Source organism: Cricetulus griseus, chromosome 3 (assembly GCF_003668045.3).
Source record: "Cricetulus griseus strain 17A/GY chromosome 3, alternate assembly CriGri-PICRH-1.0, whole genome shotgun sequence".
Classification (NCBI taxonomy): domain Eukaryota; kingdom Metazoa; phylum Chordata; class Mammalia; order Rodentia; family Cricetidae; genus Cricetulus; species Cricetulus griseus.
Window position 1 is genome coordinate 55,643,371 of NC_048596.1, and position 26,268 is coordinate 55,669,638.

Genomic DNA, 26,268 nt, shown 5'->3' on the forward strand with positions numbered 1-26,268 from the left:
ACAACTGCTTGTAACACTAGTTCCAAGGGACATGATACCCTCTTGTGCCCCCACCCCCACCCCCCGTGAACTCTGAAGATATGTGGTGCATAGACATAAATTCGGGTGAACACTTATGTACATAAAATAAAATGTTTTTAAAAAATTTGTTAAAAGAGCCAACAACCACTGGGTGGTGGTGATGCCTTTAATCCCAGCACTGGGGAGGCAGAGGTAGGTGGATCTCTATGAGTTCAAAGCCAGCCTGGTCTACGGAGTGAGTTCCAGGACTGACAGGGTTATTATTCAGAGAAACCCTGTTTTGAAAAAAGATCAAACAACCCTGTTGGTAACAGAGAGTGGACTAGGTGGTCAGGAAGGATACAGATGACTGACTAGTACTATCAATCAACTGGATCTATTAAATCTCTCTACTGTGACCTGGGAACCCCAGATGGCCTGGGCCGCATTCTACCATGATTGTCCTCTGTGAGCTCCTGGGCGGGTCAGGCTTCATCCTTGGCCACTATCTCACCTTGTACGCTGTGGGCCTTGGATGAACACATGGACACTTCTCTTAATAACTTGTCTTGCTCCTGGCAGACTGACTGTGGCCCCAGGAGCTCGGGTAATGAATGGCCTGGCTTCTCTTACACTGCCTGACGCGCCAAACCCTAGAGTTTGGCCAAGAACAGAGAGACATTTTGTGGCTGTCCACTGTCTTCTGGTGACTTACACAGACTTGTGATCTGAAGATGTTGCTGTATGACTCCCTGCCTAGGGCAGTGGCAATGGACCCAGGCCTGACTCTCCACTTGGGAACACATGCTCCTCTGCTACCCCCACCATAAGATTTCAGATCCCTTTTGGTTTGTTTTTTGAGCAGTGTTTCTCTCCCACAGTCCATATTTGCTTTGAGCTTTCTATGTATCCAAAGTTAACCTTGAACTCCAGATCCTTTTCCATCTCCCAAGTGCTATGATTACAGGCACATGTCTTTTCACTCAGCCTGAGGCCCCTTCTCACAGCTTGAGTGATGTGTGTCTTCTACACAGACACTTTGCAATCTTCTATGGCCACTTGTCTGGTCACAGGTTGCAGGGCTTGCTGAGGTTCTTAAATGTGAGCCCTGGGACAACAAGAGCCAAGCAGGCAGGCCAGGGCCTAAAATGCTTCAGTGTTGCAGTGGCAGCACAGCCCGTCACTCCATGTGTGTCCTGCCATAGCGATGTGTCCTGCCATATCCATGTGCCCGTCTCTTCCCCGTAGCCCCAGCACTTGCGCAGTGGCACCTGGGTGTAGAGGGGAGGAGATGGAGGTTTTGAGAAGCAAGAAACTTCTTGGGTCTTCCATACTGTTTTAGTGTGTTGGATGCCATGGTTGCCTAAATCAAAAGTTCCCAGTCAGTTGATGCTCTTTACCATAGAAGAGACATGTGGGAGCTCAGTGGGTAAGAACCCTTGTTCTGTAAGCATGAATACCTGAGTTCATTATTGCCAGCAGCCACTTCAAAACAGGTGTGTCACCTGTAAACCCCAGTGCTATGAGGAGAGAAGTGTCACTAGGGTTTCTGGTTGCCCTAGGCTCAGTGAGAAATCTTGTTTCAAAGGAATAATATTATGAGATGACCAGTAGTCTGTAAGGTTAAGATATACACCAGCCAAATGCAAGCCAGAGTGTGCCAGGGGCAGCAAGCAGCCAGGCCAGAGAGAAGGGGCTCCCATGTGCTTTTCTGTCCCTTAAGAACCCATCATGTGTGATCCTGACCTCACCTTCACCACGCCCTGACAGGCGTGGTCAGGCACACCTGTAGCCAGCCTCTAACAGGCGTGGCTTACTGTCCCCTACAGAATAAGGTGGAGAGAGATATAGCAGAATGCTATCCATGTCTGCATAGGAGCATATAAAACACACACACACACACACACACACACACACACACACGGGGAGGGGAGAGAGAGAGAGAGAGAGAGAGAGAGAGAGAGAGAGAGAGAGAGAGAGAGAGAAGAACGCTTTGAGGATGTAGTTCATTAGGTAGAGCACTTATACAGGCCCTGGGTTCAGTTCTTAGCACCGTGTAAACCAGATATGTGGCGCACACCTGTAATCCCAGTACTCAGGAGGTAGAGGCAATTGGATCAGAAGTTCAAGGTCATCCTTGGCTACGAAGCAAGTTTAAAGTTAACCTACTACATGAAACCCTGTCCCAAGGCTTCCTGCAGCTGTGTGGTTTGCTGGGTGGAGCCTGTGTGACTGTGGTCTCCTTCCCTCCCCCAGAGCCTCCTACCTGCTCCCCTGATCAGTTTGCGTGTGCCACTGGTGAGATTGACTGTATCCCTGGAGCCTGGCGCTGTGATGGCTTCCCCGAGTGTGCCGACCAGAGCGATGAAGAAGGCTGTCCAGTGTGCTCTGCCTCCCAGTTCCCCTGCGCCCGAGGCCAGTGTGTGGACCTGCGTCTGCGCTGCGATGGTGAGGCCGACTGCCAGGATCGCTCTGATGAAGCTAACTGTGATGGTGAGGCCCCTGCCCTGCCCACCCTGGCTGCCATTTCCCACCCAGGCCCTGCCGAAGACATTTGTCCGTCCCTCTTGTACAGCAAACATGAGTCTCCATTTTGCCTTCCTCAAGTAGGGGTGCTGTTAAACAGCTAATAGGCAGGTCTGCTTGATGGGAACAAATGAAGTTAGTTTTAGGCACAACATGAAGAAATGCTGCATCCTACTGGTAGTTGACTTAAAGACGGGCTGAGCATTTGTCTCACATTTCCACATTTGATAGTAATTTCTACAGAAACTCCCGATAAATCCAGTAGTCAGCTAGGTGTTGCCATGGCTCACACCCTATTACAGTCTCATCTTCAAAGGCAGTGTGTGCAGCATTGGACCATGTGTGGGACAGTGCTGGCCACCTGGGCCACTTTGATCAGCAAGAACTTCATATAGACATATTCTGTTTTGTTTTTTTCTTCTGAGACAGGGTCTCATGTATCCCAGTCTAACCTTAAATTTGTTATGTAGCTGGGGATGGCTTTGAACTTTTTGTTGTTTTGTTTTTTGAGACAATTTCATTGTGTAGCCCTGGCTGTCCTGGAACCCTCTCTGTATACCAGGTTGGTCTCGAACTCACAGAGATTAGCCCGCCTATGCCTCCTGAGTGCTGTGATTAATGGTGTGCACTACCACTGCTGACTGGCCTTGAACTTCGGATTTTTCTGTCTCTACCTCTTGAGTGCTAGGATTATCCACAAGTCGTCTGTGCTATGTTGAAGATCAAACCCAGGGCTTTCTGCATGTTATGGTAGCAGTCTATCAACTGGATTATATTCTCAGCCTTTTCTTTAAGATGTGTGTGCGCGTGTGCTCGAATATCACGTTGTGTTTACTTTCTCCTTCTACCATGTGGGTCCCAGGGATGAGGTCATCAGCCTTGACTCTAAGCATCTTTATCCACTATGCCAGTGGTTCTTAACCTTCCTAATCCCACAACCCTTTAATACAGTTCCTCATGTTGTGGTGACCGCCTACCATAAAATTATTTTGTTGCTACTTCATAACTGTAATTTTGCCACTGTTATGAATCTTAATGTAAATATATGGTATGCAGAATATCTGATATTTGACTCCCATCAAAGGGTTGTTCCACCCCCAAATCAAGAATCCCTGCAGTAAACCAGGCGGTGGTGGCACACGCCTTTAATCCCAGCACTCGGGAGGCAGAGGCGGGCGGATCTCTGTGAGTTCGAGGCTAGCCTGGTCTCCAGGGCGAGTGCCAGGATAGGCTCCAAAGCTACTCAGAGAAACCCTGTCTCAAAAAATCAAAAAAAGAAAAAAGAAAGAATCCATGCAGTAAGTAATCTCACTGGCTAACCTTTAATTAAAAACAAAAATTAATTCAATTTTCTGTATGGGTGTTTTGCCTACATATGTGTATGTGCACACATGTATGCCTGGTGCTTGCAGAGGCCAGAAGAGGGTGTTGGTTCAACTGGAACTGGAGTTACAGATGATCTTAAGCTGCCACGTGGGTGCTGGGAATTGAACCCAGGTCTTGTGGAAGAACAGCCAGTCCTCCTAACTGTGGATACCTTTCCAGCCCTCATTGACCCTCCATTTGATTCTTCCAAAGAAATATATATCTCTTTTGCACTTGCTTTGCTTGGCCCTCTATTACATGACCTGCACTGTTATTGGCCATCAGCCACATGTTTTCAGCACCATAGGCACAGATCTGTCACTGTTCCTTACTGTCTCTGTCTGAAGCTGCTGGGTGATGTTGTTGATGATTCAGACGCTGTCTGCCACTGTCCTCCTCCCTCATTCAGCATGAACAGATGTTCTGCAGGACATGAGGCCTGGAGTGACCTTAGTGGGTTTCTCTGTGTGGCTGTGATGATGATAGCCTTATTGCTTTCCAGTTTTCTGGGGGGTTGGCAGATAATGGGACTTTGGCCAAACCCAGCTAGCTGCTTCAGCCTATGTCTATAAATAAGGATCCATTGGCATGCCTGGCCCAGTTACTCCTGTACATGTGGACATTCTTGTGCTAGACAGGCATGCAAGCAAGGCGGTTGGTGGCAGAGCCAGTGATAGTTCTGCTTCTAGTTTAGAGTGTCACATGAGATCAGTTCAGAATCCCTCCCTCCCTCATCCCGCTGTCTTGATACACTCTTCCTGTTGTGAGACAGATCACCAATAGCAGGTGCTGGCCCCAGCTTCCAGGAAGGACAAAGTGCCCTCGCCTCCTTTACCAGGTCAGGCACCTGGGGCATTTGAGGAATGGGTCCAGAGGGGTGGTTGTGGGAGATAGTGCCCAAGCACCCAGGTGTTCCTCAAGGTGTGGTAACTCAGCATGGTTCTCTGCCCACTCTCCTCTCACATAGTAGAGGAGACAGCCTTTGTTCCCACAAGTGTGACTTCTAGCTTTGTGGAGTTCTGGGCTCCACTGCCGTAGTCCATCTGCACTGAAGAAATGGCATTCCTGCCAACTCCATTTCCAGCCTCACATGCTTGGTCCTGCACCTGAGGCTTTTTTTTTTTTTTTAAAGATTTATTTATTTATTATGTATACAGTGTTCTGCCGACATGTAGGCCTGCAGGTCAGAGAGGGCACAGATCTCATTGCAGATGGTTGTGAGCCACCATTTGGTTGCTGGGAATTGAACTCAGGACCTCTGGAAGAGCAAGCAGTGCTCTTATCCTCTGAGCCATCTCTCCAGCCCCGAGGCTGTTTGTTTTTGCTCTTTGCTGTCTCTGACTCAGGCTCCATGCCTGCTAGGGGGAGGCTGGCATCAGGGTCTCTTCCTTACTGTCACATTCTTGTCCCTGTTAACTCCAGCACGGAACATACTTTGGAACAGAGGTTGTTCTGTGGTGAGACGATTTTTTCATGATCTTTCCTAGCTGGGTCCTAGAAAGCTGTTTGCTCTACATTTGGAATCAGACCTTTGCGGCTGGGGGCGGGCACAGCTGCTGCCTTCCAGCTCCCCTGAGCACCACCCCTTTGTCCCTCACAGCTGTCTGTCTGCCCAATCAGTTCCGGTGCACCAGCGGCCAGTGTGTCCTCATCAAGCAGCAGTGTGACTCCTTCCCTGACTGTGCTGATGGATCTGATGAGCTCATGTGTGGTGAGTGCTTTCAGATAAGTTCCCCCAATGGGGTGTGATCTGGTATGGAATTGGGGTGAGGCTGTGGGACCTGAGGCACCTGGGAAATTTCATTTAGTAAGTGTCCTAGTTTTGTTTCTGCTGCTGTGATAAAATGCCCTGACAAAAAGCAACTTGGGAAGGATGGGTTTATTTGGCTTTCAATTCCAGGTTACATTCCACCATTGTGGGGAGGTCAAGGGAGGGACTGAAGCAGCTGGACACAGTCAGGAAGAGAGATAATGAATGCACACCTTCCTACTAATAATCTCATTTCTTCTCTTATACTATTTAGGACCCCAAACCCAATAGTTTGGTTCTTTTCATATCAGTTAATATAATCAAAGCAAGTTTCCTATAGACTTACTCACAGGCCAACTTGTTCTATACTGTCCCTCTGAGATTCTGTTTCCAGGTGATCCTAGATTGTATCAAGTTGATAACACTTGGCCATCAGAGAAAAACAATAGGAGTGGAGCTTTGGAGTATCCTAACTGGGGATGGAGTGCTGGCAAGGCCAGAGACAGCGACAGGTCCACTTGGCAGTCTGTCTTGCTGAGCTATTGTGCCTCTGAGCAGCCACACTTTTGCCACTCCGACTTTACTTAGTACCATCTGCCCCACAGCCAGGAGCCCCAAGTTTGCATGTGGCCCAAGAAAACTGTATACATTTTACACACATTACATATACATACGTATACACATATACGTATATACATAAGCCTTCAGTAATATGGACTAATAACCTAATAACATGTAAGTGTTAGTGCTAGATAATAGGTGGTTGGGGCAGTCAGGGAAGCTTCCTAAAGGCTGCCACTTAAACAGGAATGAACTGGAATTCCAGAGAAGCTGTAATGCTTTTCTGTCTGGGGCTACTCTATCATTGACCACAGCTTAGAACCCTGCTGCTGGAGAGGAGGGTGTATTGGGAGAAGGAGTTTCCTCGTAGACTCAGAAACCATTACAGTTTAAATGCTTTGGGTGCTGGCTTAAATGCAGTGGCCTGGCTTAGATGGTAGAGTTGGGGTTACTAATGCCCTCTTTCTTCTGCTGGGCAGGTGCCCCATCTGGTAAGGTCTGTACATGGGCTGCCAAAGGCCTGGTGTGTTTGGTGACACTTCCCACACTCAGGCTCCGTCTTCTGAGACAACAGCTTTTCCCCTGTCGGGTGATGGTAGCACACATTTTTAGTCCCAGCACTTGGGAGGCAGAGGCAGGCAGATCTCTGTGAGTTCAAAGCCAGCCTGGTCTACAGAGTTGATTCTAGAACTTCTAGGGCCACACAGAGAAACTCTGTCTTGTGGTGGCGGGGAGTTTTTCCCAGCTCTTTCATGTTGTGGGCAGTTAAGAAGGAATAGAGTTGATGTCCTTGGGAATGTTGGGTCCCAAGATAAACACACTTTTGCCAGATGTTTCAGGGACATGACACACTCAGGTGGCCTTGCAATTGGGATGATATAAGAGCTGCCTTGCCCCCAGTAAACCCCTGTAGAGTGGTATCCAGTGCTCACACCCATCTCCAGATCCCCCTATCCGACTCTCTTACACGTGACATGGGCTACGTCAGGAATACTTGCTGCCAGCCTCCTTGAAGCATGCTGTTGGCAAAGCATTGGGGACACAGTTCAGGCCATTGGAAAGGAGACAGGGAAAAGGGGTGAGTCCTCTGGCAGAAGCAGCAGGCAGTGGTCCCAAAGTGGTCCCCAGGTTACCTGCTCCTTTCTACAGGTCCTGGGGTTTGGCCAAAGGCAGCCCTGCTAGGGTTCACAGCATGTTCCCTGTGGGAGGCCATCACTTTGGGGTTAATGTTAGTGATCTATCCAACAGAAATCAACAAGCCACCCTCAGATGACATCCCAGCCCACAGCAGTGCCATTGGGCCAGTCATTGGCATCATCCTCTCCCTCTTCGTCATGGGCGGGGTCTACTTTGTCTGCCAGCGAGTGATGTGCCAGCGATACACAGGGGCCAGTGGGCCCTTTCCCCATGAGTATGTCAGTGGAACCCCTCACGTGCCTCTCAACTTCATAGCCCCAGGTGGTTCCCAGCACGGTCCCTTCCCAGGTAAGTAACCTGAAGTATTCTCTTTGATGGAGGTGGTTTGTTTAAGTTGTCTGGGAAAAGCCTGGAGGGCCACCCACAGAAATACAGTTTGTGTTTGCAGGTGCCCAGGGGTGACACTTTCTGCTTCAGATCCTATCAGTAGCTTGGTGTGCCCCTGTCTGGGCCTTATGTGGGCTGCAAATACCTGTTCATTTTTGGGCCACCATGGAAACTGCCTGAACCTACACACATTCTTGCCTTCTTCTCTCCTAGCCTATACTGTCTTTTCACTAATTCAGCCTCCTTGGACTACAGTGTCCAGAGGTTGATATGACCTGGTTCATCTTGCGGGTGGAGGGCAGGACTTGTCAGAGGCTGCAATAGTATCACCATCTCAGCATCCTCGAGATAACTGGCTCTGTCTATGTTGTATGCTCTGTACTAAGCCCCTAAAGGGTTCCCTTCTGCAGGCTTCCCAAGAGTTACTATGAGTCTGCATGTATTATGGAGGCCTGAATATCTTGCCCTGGTATAGCCAACGCCTTGTAGGAGGTAGAGACAGTGTCAGTCACATTGACCTGAATAGGAGTTTTATGGTGTCACGACCCAAGCGGGAGTTTGCTCATTCTGACCTGCCTTGCCTTCCCCACAGGCATCCCGTGCAGCAAGTCCATGATGAGTTCCATGAGCCTAGTGGGGGGGCGGGGCAGTGCGCCCTTGTATGACCGGAATCATGTTACTGGGGCCTCATCTAGCAGCTCGTCCAGCACAAAGGCCACACTATATCCACCGGTGAGTGAGACAGGCAGGTAAATGGGTAACAGTGGGAGACTCCCATCAGTGCTAGCTCTGGGGACTTCCTGGGTGGAAGATCTTTCTAGAGCTAGTAATTCTTCCAGTGCCCCAGAGAACAGTGGTGTATGATCCCCTTCTCCATACCCACACTTTTGTTTTTCTCACTGGTGGCATTGTTTTCTGTATATAACAGGATGACTATTGGGGCTGGAGAGATGGCTCAGAGGTTAAGAGCACTGGCTATTCTTCTGGAGGGCCTGAGTTCAATTCCCAGGAACCACATGGTGGCTTATAGCCATCTGTAATGAGATCTTGTGCCCTCTTCTGGCATGCAGACAGAACACTGCATACATAATAAACAAACAAACAAACAAATAAATAAATAAATGGCAACAATCTAGATGGTCTGCAAAAGACACATATACAGAAAGGGATGTGGCTTAGGGCATAGAGTGCTTGTCCAGCATGTACAAAGCTCTAGTCTCTGTCCCTCATTCAACACAGACTAGAGATAGTGGGTATAGAGGTAGAGACAGAAGGATAAGATACCCAAGGTCATCCTTGTTTATATAAGGAGTTTGAGGACAGTCTGAGATTCATGTCCATTTTTCCCCCTTTTTTTTGGTTTTTTGAGACAGGGTTTCTCTTGATGTTGGAGGCTGTCCTGGAACTAGCTCTTGTAGACCATGCTGGTCTTGAACTCAGAGATCCACCTGCCTCTGCCTCCCGAGTGCTGGGATTAAAGGCATGTGCCACCACCGCCCAGCTGAGATGCATGTCTTTCTGTCTCAACCAAAATTTGTGGCGGTGCACGCTTTTAATCCCAGCACTTGAGAAGCAGAGGCAGGAGGATCTCTATGATTCAAATCCAACCTTGTCTGTATAGGGAGACATTGTCTAAACAAACAGGCTTCCAGGATAGCCAAGGCTACATAGGAAGACAATGTCTAAACAAAATACTACCAAACAAAATTCCAAAACAAAACTCAAAGTATAAAAGAAATATAGAAGCAGAACTTCATCTCCAATTCCACAGTTATCCCTAGGATTTTCTGGCATTCTGATGGTATTCTCACCTCACATTATTGTCCTCACTGCCTTGCTGGGCCCCTGTAGCCCAGGTGAACTCCCTCTCTCTGTCCCTACTTGGAATATCTGTGATCCCCATTATGGCCTCAATTCCTTGAAAACTGATTATTATCTACCTAAGACAGACAGCCAAGCAGGATAATATTTGTGGCTAAATATTCTCTGGAGCTTTCATCTGAGTAGGATGGGGCTTGGCTCTCTCCCAGCCACACCCTATGGGGAGGGGATTGCTGAGAGTGACTGACCAGCCTTTTCCCGTGAGGGGATGTCCATCCGTGAGGCAAGCTGAGGAAGAAGCCTGTTTCTAAGTGTGCAGATCCTGGGTGGCTTGTGGAACTGTTTGAATCTGTATGTAATACTTCTCCCTTACCTGTGGGGACACATGCCAGCATATATCCCACCCACCCCCACCTCTCTACCCCCACCCCCACCCCCGCAGATGATAAAAACTGGGGATAGTGTCATACGTATACACACTGGCTTTTCCCTGTTTTTATAGACCTGTGGTCAAGTCTAATTTATATATTAGACACAGGAAGATGTCTGTGACTTCTAATAAGCCTGAATAATCATAATCACCCAGTCAGGTATCACAGGGCTGACAGGATGGTTAAATGGGGGAAGGTGCTTGCCACCAAACCTGCTGATATGAATTCAGTTCTGGAACCCACATGGTAGAAGGAGAAAACCAATTCTCTTAGGCTGTCCTCTGACCTCCACACATGCTAGGGCATGTGGGCCCACCTCCAATGAAGAAATAGATACAATATGAAAGAATTTCTGGGTGGTGGTGGCGCACACCTTTAATCCCAGCACTCGGGAGGCACAGGCAGGTGGATTAGAGTGAAGAAAGATACTAGTATTTTCAGGCCTAGGTTGGCTGTGGTTTATCAAATCCACAGTGGGCAAAGACACAGTGAGGGAGCTGCAATAAGCACTTTGTTTCCACCCTAACCCAGTTCTTTCAATTTCCCCAAAGGCAAGGACAGCCAGCCCCTTGTGCTTCTTCTAGGGTCTCCCTAGGAAGCCCACATTGCCAAGGGTTCACCCCTCCCCTTCAGGGTGTCGCTTCTCTGTGTTTTCGTCTCCTTATCATGCTTCCTCTTGTCCTGGTCAGATGGGGCTGAGGACAGTGTTATCTCTGAGTGACAGGACAGGAGCTGAGTCTTCTGAAAGCTCCAGAGCCTATTTTTAGGGGCCAGCATCTGGATTTTAGAACACCTTTGTTTTTCTTCCACTCTCTGCAGCCTCACATAATAATTTGGTGGGCAGAGACTGCACAGAGCTACTCTCTCTTGAGTTGCAGCCTTACACTCAGTGAGCTGAATATTTACAGCTGTGCAGCCGTACAGCCATGCTTTTCGCAGTGGGTTCCTCAGGACATGCCAGAGCCAGCTCTGCAGAAATAGCTCCTCAGCCTACATCACAGGGCACTCAGTAATCAAAGAGCACAGGAGAAAGTGGCGGCAAAGGAGCCCCAGGCCAAATGGACCTCCCCAAGGTTCTCTTTTGGCACTGTTACTATATTTGAGACTGGACCTTGCTGTGTGGTCCACTGTGGACTTGAACTTATCTTCCTGCTGTACCCTCCCAAGTGCCTGAGATTACAAGCATGCACCACCACGCCTAGCTTTTGTAGGAGGCTTTCTCTGTGTGCTCTGAGTGATAATTTATGTGTTTGTAAGATATGAAACTAAGTTTCTCTATCAAGAGGAAGGGTTTTTTTTTTTTTTTTTTTTTCTTTTCCTGTTTTTAGGTCATTGTAGATTTATATTCAACTCCAGGGGATAACACCTCCCACCCCCAGTTTCTCATATGGTAAGAAGTTGTGTAACTGCCGTCTAATATAATCAGGACACAGACTCAATCCTTTGAACATGGATTTTACCAATTTATATCTGTTTTTTTATAAACCCAAAAGGGTTATGAAACCTGACTGGCTGACTTGGGGTAGAGTGACATATTAAGCTCTAGATTCAGTGCCTAGTACTATACATACAAAGTACAATATTCTGAGGCTAGTTGGCAGGACAGTTATAGCGGGGCATTGTGGCTCATGTCTATAATCCCCACACATGAGTGGCAGAGTCTTAGTATTACCATTTGTGTGAGGCCGTCCTGGTCTAAATTGTTAAGAGTCTGTCTTAAAAATAAAATACAGGGGGCTGGAGAGATGGCTCAGTAGTTAAGAGCACTGGCTGTTCTTCCAGAGGTTCTGAGTTCAATTCCCAGCATCCACATGGTGGCTTACAACTGTAACTCCAGTTCCAGGGGGGGGATCTGATACCTTCATACCAATGTGCATCAAATAAAGTCAATTAATAATTTAAAAAATAAAATTCAGCAATTCTGTATACACCTTTAATCCAGTGCTTGGGAGGCAGAGACAGATAGATATCTGTGATTTCGAAGCCAACCTGGTCCTACATAATGAGTTCCAGGTTAGACTAAGTTTACATAGTGGGTTCTACATCAGCCTGGGTTACACAGAGAATCCCAGACCAAGTCAGGTCTACGTGGTGAGACAGGGCTACTGTCTCAAATAAATGAAGAAATACATGAATAAGTAAATAGAATTAAGTAAAATGAAAGAAGATCTCCTGAAGAGTTGTCTCAGAGCCTGGCCTTTTGCTGGTAGCAATGTTTACCTAGCATCCCAGTGACTTGTGCTCAGTATGCCCTGTGTACATCCCACAGTAGTACGTGGAAGAGTGTGCATGGTAACCAAAGCCTGGCTGGTTCCTCAGTGGGTGCAGATGAGATTCCCACTGTTCTTTTTTGTCACAGGTTGGGTCACTGGGAGCTGTCCCAGTCTTAGTGCCTGAGTCTGGCCCCTTATTTGGGTGCCTTGGTCTGTCATTTTGACCTCTATTGCTACAGGGGACAGTTCCCCTTCCTGCCATCAGAGGGCCACACTTGCAAGACTTGCTGTCAACACTACACTAGTCTTAATGCAGGATTGATATCACTGAGGAAATATCTGACACAAACTACTTGAAGGGAGGAATGGTTTATTTTGCCTCATAGGTTTAGGGGTTCATAGATTTCAGCCTGGAATTCTGTGGCCCTGTGCTCTTGGGCCAAACATCATGTTGGTGGGAGAGGTTAGCAGAGTATTGAAATAGGAAGTAGAGAGAGTGGCCCAAGGGGCTGGGATGAGGTGGGTGCTCCTCCAGGGATCCACTTCTTCCAAGTGAGCCCTCTTTTATACCTTTGCCACCTCCAATGCCTTCATATCCTTTTTCCATTTTTGTTTTCCTTTTCCTTTGGGTTTTTGAGTCAGGATTTCTCCGTGTAGTTCTGGCTGCCCTAGATCTCACTCTGTAGACGAGGCTGGCCTCAAACTCACAAAGATCCGCCTCCTTCTGCCTCCCGAGTGCTAGGATTAAGACTGTATGCCACCACTGCCCGACCCTATTATTTTTCATCTTGTGATTGATCCATCATTTGGGTCATAGCACTCAGGATCTAATCAGGGGCATCCTGAGATGTGTCTGTCACCAATTCCCCATAAGGCACATCCTCACAGTCCAGTTTGTTTTCTTTTTATCACAGCTGGGGTGAGCAAGTTTCTTCGAGAAATAGGTAGAGCACTTCTCTCATCATCCAGCCTCTGTGTTGGGAAGAGCTCCAGCAGGGACTTGGTATCCTGAGTAGGAGCTGGGTCACAGGCAATGTCAGGAGGTGCAGCAGTGGAAGCCATGTGCAGTCAGCATGATGCTCCTGAGGAAGCGCACAGGCAGGCAGATACACTGGGTCTGCAGAGATACCAATAGTGTTGCTGGTGCAGGAGACCAGGGCTCTTGCTGACATTCCCTCTTAGTGTCCATGGCCAAACGTCTGGCCATGGTCCTGAGGGGTCTCTACTGACCAACGAAGTAATGCCTGAGAGGGACAAGGACAGCTGGGTTGAAAGCACTCCGTCCCTTCGCCTCTGACCATCATCACCTTCAGGGAAGATGGCTGATGTTTCCCTTCTGTGCTCTTAAGTTCAGTAGCTCTAGAAGGGTTTGGGACCATGGGCTGAGAACACATCTCCAGACCCCAAGCTGGCAAGCTGGAGGAGGATTGGTTCAGCCAAGGGAGGCCCGGAGTAACCCCTGCTTGCTCTCCTTAGATCCTGAACCCACCACCATCACCGGCCACAGACCCATCGCTGTACAACATGGACATGTTTTACTCTTCAAACATCCCAGCCACAGCCAGACCATACAGGTAAGAGTCCATCCCCGCCTTCCCTATGTAGGGAGGAGGGCCTCATCTTCATTGTCCATAGAATGTGCCTCATGGGTTCTGTCTACCATTTTGTTCTACTCTCTGGGTCCTCAGTGCTGCTTCTGTGTGTGGCCTCAGTGCAGGCTAAGTGTTGTTCAGACACCAAGTGAGTACATCTTCTTAATGGGTTTCACTGTCACTTGGGATACCTGGAACATGGCCTTGAAGGAATCCAGCAGAGTAATCACACTTATTGTGAGGAAACCAGTTCTTAGGCCCCAGGCCTCAGGCTCTACTCCCTGCTGTGTTCCAGCCCAGCTATGGACCCTGGTCAGAGTCTGACAAGTGTAAACTCTGTTAGGATGATTTTTGTAATTATTTGTGTGTGTCTGAAGAGCTTGGGCATCCCTTGGAACTGGAGTTACAGGCAGTTATGAGCTGCCTGCTGTGAATACTGGGAATCAAACTTCAGTCCTCTGTAAGAGCAATTCGTGAGTCATCGTCCCAGCCCAAGGGATGATTCTTGCTCCTTTCTCAAAACAGTGGTCTCTATAAGCCTGGGAGTCCTATCTATCTCAGCCTGACCCTGGCCCACAAGTTACTTATATTGGGGGTCTCAGACTAAGTTCCACAAGTGAGGGTGCTGTTATGAGTAATGCTAATCTTAGGGTGATGTAAATACATACCTTATCCCTCTTCAGAAGGTCCCAATGATAAACTAAATAATTCTACCTAAATTCACACCAGAGAACTGAGTTTATCCGTCTGTCCAAGAAGAATATGGTAACGACCTCTCCCTTAAAAAAAAAGAAAAAAATAGCTGCGACACTGGAAAGTCTTCATCCGGTGTGGATGACAGTGACATAGATGGAATTTCTCTTCAGGAAACCTTCCTGAGACCCTAGGCCAAACACAATTAAAGCAGAATTGCAAACAAATGGCTGGGAGGTTCAGAGGGAGGGAGCCATAGGTGAGGATGTAGGACCACAGGTGATAGGTCCCTATAAGAGGAACACCTGCTGTGATGAAAACAGCTGGCCATGTTGCTCAGAGAACCCACATTCTACAGTAGAGTGGCCACAGAATGTACAGAACTAGAATCCAAAGACACTGCTGTGGTTGCAGTAGCTAGAGAGCCTAGGGTACAAGGATGGGCATAACTAACAGTACCCTCTAGGTACTCTGGGCCTTAGCCCCAGGGGAGCTACCTGCCAAGGCAGGTAGAGAGGGCCTGGGCCCTTAGCATGTAGACCAGGGCTCTGGCACCTGTCCAGACCACACAGCCTCCCTGCCTGGGTCCCTGGCTTACTGGGCCTTCCAGGGTGGCCCTGCCTGCCATCTAGTGGTTATTTCTGAGAACTCTTGCACTGGATGTGTCCAGGCTTGCAGCTCTTTCTGTATTGCTGCTCAAGGACCTGCAGTGGCTTTCTAGTATCAGAGTATAACATGAGCCTGCACTGCCAACCTGGGGTCATCATTAACCCTGCAGCCCTGTCTGCCACTGTCCCCAGACTAGAAATATCCATGTCTGCAAAGCCAGCTCCCTAGGTCTCCCATCCTGCCTGCCCTCTTGGTCCTATTCCAAGGCATTGTCCCTCCCATGACTTGCCCTTGATGAGGCTGAGTTCCATCAGGTGTGTGTTACCACTGTTTCAGACTCCTCTTCCTGCTCATTGTGACCCCAGCATGGTGGGTCCAGGATCTGAAAAGATACCATGATCCCTGTTTTGGTGAGTTTAGGACACAAGGGCCTGACACAGAGTTTCTGGGCCACTGATAGATGCAGGCAGCCACTGGGAGGCTTGGAGACATCACCAAGGTCAGGGTGATTTAACTTAAGTCACGACTGTTCCAGAACCACATATCCTCAACAGTTAGAGAAAAGAGCATTGTGTTCAATAGCTACTAAACACTTTCTCCTGCAGGCACTTAGGCTTCTAGTATGTCCCATATAGAATCTTACTTCATCCTTACAAGCCTTTTAAGAAATAAAGCTGGGGAGATGATTTGTCATGCAAGCATTAGGAATGGAGTAAAAGGCCACACATGGCCGAGAACTTTGAATCCCAGAGCGAGGGAAGCAGAGGCCAGACAGTCTAGCTAACTTGGTGAGCTCCAGGTTCAGTGAGAGCTCCTGCCTCAAAGGATAAAGTGGTGAGAGATGGAGGAGAGTGGTGTACTCTACATACACATGGATACACGTACCCTCACACATACATAGGAATATGCACGAACAGACCCAAAGAGGGGGTGTTTCCTTTTGAGAAATGGAAGTTTGGAGGGTAAGTGAGCTCCTCCCAAAGTCAGCCAACAGGTTCTGCTCACTTGTTGTCTGGAAATGGATCAGGGACTTAATTCTTACTAAGCCTTGGCTATGGAGGTTGAGAGGGAGAGAGGAAAGGTGAGCTCCAGGTTATGTCAGTATCACGCCTTGCCCCTGAAAACTTGCTGAGGACAAGCAATATAAGGACCTTATACACAGGGCCAGGCACACTTGTCAACCTCCTTCTCTTTGTCCCTACAGGCCCTACATCATCCGAGGCATGGCACCCCCAACAACACCTTGCAGCACAGACGTGTGTGACAGTGACTACAGCACCAGTCGCTGGAAGACCAGCAAATATTACCTGGACTTGAATTCAGACTCAGACCCCTACCCACCCCCACCCACACCCCACAGCCAGTACCTGTCTGCAGAAGACAGCTGCCCGCCGTCGCCTGTCACTGAAAGAAGCTACTGCCACCTCTTCCCGCCCCCTCCGTCCCCCTGCACGGACTCATCCTGACCTCAGCCGCCCACCCCGGCCTCGCTGCCTCCCTGTAAATATTTTTAAATATGAACAAAGAAAAATATATTTTATGTTTTAAAAAATGAATATAATTGGGATTTTTAAAAAATGAGAAATGTGAACAGTGATGGGGGTGGGCAGGGCTGGGAAAACTTTGTACAGTGGAGAAAATATTTATAAACTTAATTTTTTAAAACATAACTGCCATTCTTTTGTGCCCTGTGAATATTTGAGTTGCCTGTTCCCAAAGAATGAATTTAACCCACTAGATGGCTGTGTGTGACTGTTCTCCTGTGCATGGGTATCCCTCTGTCAAGGCTCTCAGGCAGAAACAGGCCAGTACAGAGAATGGGCCGGTGTTGTGAACTGACCTATATAGTTACATTCTGCTCAAAGGCTCAGGCATTTCCTGTTTTGTAGTGGATCCTGCATGCTGCATTCCTGGGCTTTAAGCTTTGTTGGCATGCTGGCTCATCCTGGTGCCAGTTGTGAGGACCAGAGGCCAGGGTGGCTCATCTGACTTCCCATTTGTGTAGACCCCATTTGATGGAGCTGTGAGGGAACTTCATTCTGCAGGATGTAATTGTTCTGGTCACATCTTTGACAGTGCCCTTTGTTCTCAGAGGCACCTAGCCAGCAGAATCCAAGGTCTGTCTACATGTTCATGTAGGTGGTGCTGAAGAACATAGAGAGAGGCCTGATTCTTGTCCTGGGGAGGGGTCTCCTATCTGTGACAGGTGATAAAGTAAGTGTGGGCTGCTGGCTCTGGCAGCCTGTTTGAGCAGGGAAAGGGTCAAGTCATCTTCTGCAGTCCTTTCTTTCCTTCCCCTAGAACTGTGGGCAATACTGTCTGCATACAGAGCTGTTACATGGCTAGGGAATCGGTTCTCTTACATGACTAAGGATGTTGGCTCATCTCAGGTCTTTTTCCTGTTTGTGGGTCAGCTAGGGGAAGCCAGGAGCCAGTCCAATCATCACCTACTGGGTACCAAGGCTGGACCAGGCCGATGCAGTCATGGATTTAAATCATCTGGCCGGGCATTGGTGGCCCACGCCTTTAATCCCAGCACTCGGGAGGCAGAGGCAGACGGATCTCTGTGAGTTCGAGACCAGCCTGGTCTACAAGAGCTAGTTCCAGGACAGCCTCCAAAGCCACAGAGAAACCCTGTCTCGAAACCCCCCCCCAAAAAAAAATAAAATCATCTGTTACTGGAAGCCTCTGATCAGATAGCCGGGATCCCCCCCATTCATTGAATTTTCCTGGGAGGACATGAACATCATTTCTTTATCCCAGATAAGGCATTGGTTGGGACCAGAGATACAACATCACCTGTCTTGCTTAGTGAACCAGTGAGTTTACTAGGGTTACTCATTGGAGTAGGGGTTACTCAAAAGCAACTATATTACTGAGAAGCCACGTCAATATGGGCCACAACTCATTAATACTGCATTCCTGGAGCTCAACAAGCAGGCACCTGTGGGTTGGAGAGCCTCCTCATCCCAGCTATTAAGTTTGTATAAACTTAGGAAGGGGGTCTTGTGAATCCTGTAAGTTTCAGGAGCCTCCTGAGGCTTGCGAGTTTTGTTTACTTCTGAGCATTGTGGTTTTCCTGTCCTCAAATCTTCCAGCTCTCCCTCCAAGAAAGGGTGTTTTAATTTGGAGGAAAACAGCTATGGGCACTCCATCCAATGCTCACCATCAAGAGATTAAAGACTTTTCAAAACTATGAGGAAGGCCCTGTACTGATACTGTGCTTCCCCTAGGGGGTATCCTGACACTGAAACAAGAAGGTTTTTTGAAGGAGTTAGTGTCTGAGCTGTGATAGTATAAACAAGGGGTGACATCCACCTGGCTATTTAACTTTGTAGCAGCCTAACCAGGTGTTCCCCTTTTGATGTGGAGGAAACCAAAGCTTGGGTGCCACGTTATTGAGAACCAGAGTTGTTTCTATCCACCTGTCATCTTCTAACCCTCCCTGTTCAACTGCTCCCCTTTTTGGTGACAGCCACCTCTCTTCATCTTCCATACACCTCCCTGCGCCCTTAGGAGTTTCCTATTTGTAACAACTCCTCCTTCAGAAGACTTTCTGTTCACAGTATCTCTCCTCCCTGAGAGAGTGTGTCTACAGTGTGTGGTCTGTCATATGTCTATAGCCTGAGCCATTGAGGCAGAGGCAGTGTCCATCTTGATTGGCTAAACAGAGTCCGTGTGACCATGTCTTGGGCATTTTGGAAGTTTGGTGGGCTCAGGTTCCAATCAGTTTATTCCTCTCAAAAGATAGGGGCTGGAGTCTCACCCTCCAAGCTCCTCACTGGCTTCTTGCCGGTGGTCTATTGTCTATCCTAAACCACAGTCTATCTACCTGAATGTCTCCTCTTCCTTTCCCAGAAGCCTGGAGGTCACAGAGGGGTCAATATGCTCAGAGGGTCTCCTTTTTATTGATTTGGCAGCTACCAATGATCCTGCTTCTCTGCAGCTGTTTTTAAAATCAGGAGGGAAAAGGATTTGGACTAACAGCCTACTTGCGTGACTGCTCAGGTCCTCTAGGAGACTCTGGTTCTCCCTCTTGAGCCTCAGGAACTGACCCAGCAACAGCTTGGATGAACGGCACCTGGCAGCATCCCAGGTCCTTCTGGACCTTGTCCTCTGCCAGGACAGTAATGGCCCCATTTCATCCACTGGGCTGTGTCAGCAGTGTGGAAGGTAAGAGAACAGAAAGACAGACATTGGGGTGTCTTTGTTCTGTTTGAACTAAACCAATTTAAAGCTGCAGTTTAAAGAGGCAGAGCTCCTCTTTGCATTGCAGCATATGACAGCTATGTTAAAATGTCTTTTTGTGAACGGTTTGCTTTTCAATTATCTCAATGAATTAAAATCAGGCAGTTCTGTGTTTGCTTCTAAAGTTTAAGGAGTGATGGTCACTTGTTCATTCCACTCCACTTTCTACTGGTCATGCTTTAAAAAAAAATTGCATGCATGTTCTTCAAAATGGACTGAAAAGTGAACCATTAAACTGCAGTAGGAAGTGGGGTGAGGAGAGTGGGATGAGGGATGGGATGGGAAGGGGGATGGAAAAGGAGACAGAGGGGGGATGGAAAAGGAGACAGAGACGGGGACAGGAAGAAGAGATCCATTAAACCTGCAAATTTTCAGATGCAGAGCTTAATCCATGTCATATGCAAAGCTTGTAAATCTTTCCCTGTTTAGGCCTGCCTGTGGCTCTACAGGGCTGGTAGGTGGGCTTCAGGACCAGCTACCTCCTTCCCCAGGAAGCCCTCCCTGACTTCAGTGTGGTTGGCTAGGTTAGGAATGAGTGCACCAAATCTGACAACCTATGAGCTAACTCCCCTGGCCTGGGGGAGGTGGTAGGTTAGCTCTCAGTTGTAATATGCATATCCCTGTAACTCACCTGAGTCTGGGAGAAAGGAATGCAAAAGCAGATGCCAGCAGGTGCTTTCAGTACAAACGAATGAAGAGATGCTGGTTTGTTTGGTGGGCCCCTGGCTGACTCACCCAGATGGTACAGGAGGTTGGTTTGGTCAGTGAGGAAGCACAGATGGCTGTCCCTTCCAGCCATAGCCTACCCTGCAACTGCTGCCGTCCTCTGAGCTTTCTGCCTACTTAACTCTTCGTCAATAGGTTTCAGTTTTAACAATGCTTGTTTCTAGTTGTGTGGCCTCAGGCAAGACTTCCAGCCTCTCTGATCTAGAGTTAACATTTGATGACTTCATAACTGCCTGGAGTGATGGGCGGGACACAGGCTGGTAGATGCTATCACTTGCACTTCAGAGAACTGGAGAGTCAGAGAGGTTGGGTCACCTAATCAAGGTCACTCCACCCCTATATGGCCTCTGGTGTCTAAAGGATCTCTGGACCATAGTTAGCTAAGTGTATAAAATGGGGAATATAAAGCTGTTGTGGACCTACTAGCAATAAATTCTTTCTGGGATCTACTTCCAGCCACAGCTCTCTTGAAAGGTGAACTGGAGGCCAGGTGGTTTTGCATGACTGTACAACCCTCTCTTGCTATCCTGGTAGTGGAGCTCAGAGCCAGAGAGAATGAGGTGGCTGTCTCAGGCCAGCTGGGTCCTGTGTAAAGGTCAGGGAAGGAGGTTCAGAAGTTCTGAACCTGGGAAAAGCACTGAGTGCCTAAGAAGGCATGTCCTGTCTCCTCTAGTCCAGGACTAGGCTCTCTCACTCTTCCCAAGGGATGGATGCCTAGAGGCAGCCTAGAGAAGATACTCAGGAGACACACTATGTGCTCTCTGAGTTTCAGTGAATCACTGGACTAGTCAGAACCACTGTGGTTACTACTGGGAGAGAGCACTGTCACTCCAGGCCTGTGTGACTCAGCCACCTCTGCTACCCAGTCTCCCTCCCATCATACCTTGGCCATTCCTGCCTTTGAAGCTCCAAAGTCCCACCCTGGGGTCTCTGTGAAACCCTGTCTCTCTCTGGCACCAACACTCTAGGGATCTGGAGCTCTGTCCTGTCTTATGACATACTACCTTCTCAGGAGAGTCTGTTCCTCAGTTTGATCATCTTGGTCAAATGGCAGGGATGCTGTTTCAAAAAAGGCTTTCAAGAGTGGGAAACTTTGCTGCCCTTGATGGCCAGCTGCAGTACCCCCAAACAGAATTCTGTCCTGTCCACTCTAAACAGGGCATGTTATTCATAGGGATATAAGGAGTTCTCTTAGTACCTTGCTGTGATAAAATATTCTGAAAAAAGCAATTTTAGGGAGAAAGGGTTCATTTTTGTCTCACAGTTCCAAGGTACAGGTCATTATGGCAGGGAAGTCAAGGTTCAGCCTGCTGGTCACAGCACATTCAGTCAGTTGGTATAGAGGAATGAATGCTTGTGGTCAGCTCAATTTCCCCAGGAGAACTGACAAGTGGGATTAACTATGACAGTGGGAAGTCGGGGATATTTCGGGAGGCTTGCAAGTGTGGATTCTGAAGTCCATGACTTCAGCTTGCGGCTCGACAAAAGTAAGGTACAATTGGTAGGACACTGGCATTTGGAAGAAATTCATGTGTAAATTCTCTGTGACAAAATTCATGACCTAGACCCTCTTCTAACAGTCCGTTATGCATTTGGGGGTTTTGATTCCATCTTTAGAGTTGTCCCTTTAGTCTGTAGCGGTTAATTTAAGCAGGTGTTGTTTTATAAAATTGTAGAGTGGAGAATGCGGGCATCGATCCCGCTACCTCTCACATGCTAAGCGAGCGCTCTACCATTTGAGCTAATTCCCCAATCATGAGCAGTTTCCGCCACAAGTCTTGTTGTGACTCACGTCATCACCGGTTTCCCTCGCGGCCGTTGCCCTACTGCCTGTTGTGCTACCTCATTGGCTCCCTCGTATCTAAAGCTACACAGCCGGGATTGGTTTGGCTCATTTGTTTTAAAATGCATTGACTACGCGAATTGGTGTTCCGAAGCGTCCGTCACACGAGGCACTGCTGTTGCTACGGCGTAGAGGGACCCAGCCCAAGCTTCTCCCAATTTCTGACTTGTTTCCCAGACCCCGGGGTCCTAGAGGTTCCGGATCCGTCAAGACCATGGGAAAAAGAATGCGCCTCTCGCATTTGACTGACAAGAACCGAGAGCCAATCGGAGTAGAGGCGAGGGAGCCGCTGGGAGGTCCAATAGGTTGTGGGGGGCGGGAGAGGCAGGCCAATTATCTTCGGGAAGGGGGCGGAGTCTTGCCCGTGATTGGCTGCCAGGCGTCCGGAGGGAGGGCGGGGGTAACTCAAGGCCTGCTTGATACGTCCGCCATTTTGGGCGCTTCGCTGATGGTGTCGGTGAGCCCTTTTCCCGCCTGAGCGTGACTAGCTGCGGGTCGTGGGCGCCTCCAGGTAACTCGGGGAAGGGAGCGCCGGCGCGGGGTGCGCGGGCCGCGCGGGGGCGGTCGACCGACGGGGGCGGTGGTCCGGTCCCGGCGGCGTGGGGAGGCAGCGTCCCGGCCCTTCTCCCCTCCCCCCCGGAATCGGCTGCTTTGGCGGCCCGGGAGGCGGCGTCCAGTCCTGGCCGGGACCGAGTCGCCTGCTCCTGTCAGCCCGGCCGCGCGTTGGCAGCGGGCCGAGCCGGCGGCGAACTTTGGACGCCGAGGTGACTCTCCGGGTTTGGCTAGGCGGGAGCCCGGGCGAGGCGAGGAGCTCAGCCAAGTCGGGGGTCCGGAACGAGCTCCTCTGCTCCCGCGCCAGGGCCTTCCCAGCGAGTTTTCGGGATCTCCCGGAGCTTGTCAACTCGTCGGGAGACCTTCGCGAAGGCCTTTGTTGCACTCTTGTCCTCCGAGGAACAAGTTTTGTGGGTTTCTGGGCATTCGCCGCAGAGTCATCGGGATACACAAAAACCAGTTCTGAGTCTCCCGGGGCCATTGCTGTGAATTCTCAGCTTCTGCCATAGGTTCTCTTAAACGCAAACCGGGGCACTCGAGACTCCTCGGTGTTTTGGAGCTGGGGTGAGGGCTTATCTTTGTGGCTCCAAGTACCTCCCTGTTAAGAAGCTCGGTTCACTGTTAACATGGAGGTTTTTTCCTTTCCATTCTCGTTGCCTTTTCTTAGAACTTGGACTTGAAGTTGTAGGTGGGACAGAATGAGTGTTCTGATTAGCTCCAAGCCTGGACTTCTTTAAGGCATGACCTACTGTCATTTTCCCCTACTTGATATAGTCTATTTAGTTTGGGTCAGGGCTTTGTTTATGTTTTGCTTCCCGGGGCGGGGAGGGGGGTCACTTAGACGTGTTTCCTTCCATCAGAGCGCTTGTTAATATGGATACTGTTTCACTTTCTTAAGTGAAGTTTGCTTTGGTTTTTGTCCTCAAGGTCATGTTGCAGATGGAGCAGCCAGTGAGAAAGTGACTTCAGATTTCCTACCGCTGAAATGTGCCTTGAAGTAGCAAGGTGCAAGATCCCGCTATCAGTGGTGGCTGAACTTTTTTTTGGGTCATTTGAAAATTGAATCTTGCTTTGACACTTTCTAGCCCTGTGACCTTGGGCAAATTAATTACCTTTGCTGCCCCTGTGACCCGGGAAAACAACTCTGTTCCATAAGTTTGTCCCAACAAATGTACAAGTTAGACCTGTAACTAACTGAGTATATATGTAAACAAGTTAACACAAAGCAGCTAGAACCATGCTTGGCACATGGAATCAGTTCAGTAGTGACCATAATTACCAAATTCAACTTGATCTTTTCATTTTATTCATTTTTGAGGCAGGGTATCACTGTGTGGCCAGAACATCTGCCTCATGGGATTAAAGTCATGCACCACTATACGTGACTGAATATTTATTGTTTGTTTGTTTGAGATGATAGGGTCTCCTGTAGCTTAAGATGTTCTTGACCTTTGTATTCAGCTAAGGATAGCCTTAAATTCGTGATCTTCCTTTATCTATCTCACAAACACTATGAGTAGAGGTATGCACCGACACACCTAGTTTAAAATTAAAATGTTTAGGTAAAAATAGGAAAGCCATGTGTTTAAGGATCAGGTGGGCTGAAAAAAAAAAACAAAACTGGAAGCGAAGTTGAAAATTCACTAAATTACCTACATGTACTGTAGCAACAGGTCATCACACTTGAGAGTGTTTTGTCTAAACCAATATTTATGTATAGAAAACACCCCCTGGAGCTTAAACAGCACCATTCCTCTGCTTTTAGGTACTGTTTCTGTGTGGTTGTCCCAAATCAATAATTTTGGTGATTTCCTGGTGTCACTTGCTTGTTACTGTCATTGAAAGACTGCAGTCTCGAGAGCTTCAGCAAAGGTGCAGGTTAAACATACCTAACATTTAAACACTATGAAACCTGATGACTTTTCAGCATCAAACTTTCAGATGGTGCAGCAGTTTGTTCTAGGAATGTAAAACTGGTAAAGTTTGTGCAAACACTCCAAAATCCGAAACTGAAATTGTAGTCTCAACCACTTTGGATAATGGGTGCTCAGTTCATAGCTTGGGGAGTAGAGTTGTGTGTGGGTGTTCTGGGACCTATTCTACACTTTACTGTTTGGCCAGGGAGTCTAGAACATTTAACAGTGTCTTTCACTCATTCAGTCATACCTGAAATCAGCCTTTTAATGTCTGCCCTGTGCCTTCTCCATGGTACTTGAAAATAGGCTTGTCTTCTTGGTGGTAGTTGCTTGTGACTTGGATTGACTTATGCAGTGGGGAAGAATGTTTTGATAAACTCCATCTTAAGTACACTGATTGCTTTAAAATACTTAAGCTTTTGTGTATAGTATATTGATCCCATCCCCAACTGTACTTAATCAAAAAACAACCACCTATAAACCACATAAACAAAAGGAGCTTGCTAGTTTTCATTAACTTAAGAGTAGTCTGTAGTTCAGAAAATAGATGGCACTGAAAGGAGGACTTCAGGTGGGGTTTGCTTATCTGCTTTAAGATGAAACTTTGTTGGTTTCCTCTAGAAAAATGTGCTGTTACAAACAAGCATGTCTTCCTTAGAACAGTTTTTGCCAGGGTTGATACTCAGTTTGCTTCTATGATCAACCTTGTAGTTGGTAGTTTAGATAAGAAATCTCAGATGTTACTAGTGTATGTTGATCTATATTTTTACATTTTACTATACTTTAGAAGAGCAAATTATAAGGAAGTCCTTCCAACTGTCTGTTCAGCTGAAACTCATCACCAAGTTTACTTTATGAAGAGGGCAGGGAGTCTGTCCTGGGTCCTGTGCCTCAAGATCTGAGCTGCAGTGGAGGCTGAGGAGCTGTTTTTCTTAGAATATGCTTCAAAATACTAACCAGTCCTCTTGACGTTAAGCATAACTTTATATGTTCTTTCTCAAGATGTCAGTTGACTTTCTTTTCTTTATAGATAGATGCTAGATTACTAAAATCAGGGTAATTGAAGCATATTTCTTTGTCTCAAAGATTGCCTTGGAGCTGAGAGTCTAGCTCTATAAGGCACTTGCCTAGGATGCATGAGGCTTTGGTATCTATCCATAATAACCCAAAAGAGCTGAGTAATTAATAGAGCTGGACATGGTAGCATATACATGTAATTCAGCAGTTGGGAGGCAGATGCAGGAAGAGCTGGAGCTCAAGGCCATTGTCCTGGGCCTTATAATGAGACCCTATCTCAATGAAACAATGAAGCAACACTTCCTCCTTCAAAAAGAAAAAAAAAAAATCAATAAAGTGATTTAATTATTTTTTTCTTTTTCTGGTTGCTTATAGTACTGGGGATTGAACCTATGGCCTCACATATTTTAGAAAAGTGCTTTACACTTAGTTTCATCCCCTACCTGGTTTTAAAATTTGCACTAGGTGAGGGTCTTTCAACTGTCCTCTTAGGAAGCATTCCTTTTAGCTTATTACACCTCCAGTGTGCTGTAGAGGGTAGAGGTCAAAGTTACTGTTAAGCCTCATGTCTTGCACAGATTTTAACCACCCCCCCCAATCCAGCTTTAAATATCAGTGGTATTGACATCTTGATAGACTAACACACATAACAATCATTTGGGATTTTTTAAAACCACGGATGTTGGGCTTCACTAGAAATTTGTGGTGGAATTGAGACTACTAATTTTTTGATTTTTGTTTTTCTTTTTTTTATTAAGATGTTTTTTTAGAATATTTATTTATTATGTATACAACATTCTGCTTCCATGTATATCTGCACACCAGAAGAGGGCAGCGGATCTCATAAGGGATGATTGTGAGCCACCATGTGGTTGCTGGGA

At 47.7% G+C, this 26,268-nt stretch overlaps 2 protein-coding genes and 1 non-coding gene across 14 annotated transcripts in view; 2 read left to right on the forward strand and 1 right to left on the reverse strand.

Annotated features, from left to right (window-relative positions):
* Lrp5 (LDL receptor related protein 5) overlaps positions 1-16,641 on the forward strand; it is a 107,849-nt gene extending 91,208 nt beyond the window's left edge. The window contains exons 18-23 of the mRNA XM_027408770.2: positions 2,257-2,493; positions 5,492-5,602; positions 7,451-7,687; positions 8,319-8,458; positions 13,668-13,765; positions 16,290-16,641. Coding sequence (XP_027264571.1) covers positions 2,257-2,493; positions 5,492-5,602; positions 7,451-7,687; positions 8,319-8,458; positions 13,668-13,765; positions 16,290-16,551 — 1,085 coding nt within the window. The 3' untranslated portion in view covers positions 16,552-16,641. The remainder of the gene's footprint in view (positions 1-2,256; positions 2,494-5,491; positions 5,603-7,450; positions 7,688-8,318; positions 8,459-13,667; positions 13,766-16,289) is intronic.
* Positions 16,642-21,737: 5,096 nt separating this feature from the next.
* Positions 21,738-21,810, reverse strand: Trnaa-agc. The gene has a single exon. It is a non-coding gene; the product is annotated as a tRNA-Ala (tRNA).
* Positions 21,811-22,292: 482 nt separating this feature from the next.
* Positions 22,293-26,268, forward strand: part of Ppp6r3 (protein phosphatase 6 regulatory subunit 3) — a 115,355-nt gene continuing 111,379 nt past the window's right edge. For all 12 annotated transcript variants that reach the window (XM_027408775.2, XM_027408777.2, XM_027408779.2 and 9 more), the window contains exon 1: positions 22,293-22,413. The gene's annotated coding sequence lies outside the window, so the exon portion shown is untranslated. The remainder of the gene's footprint in view (positions 22,414-26,268) is intronic.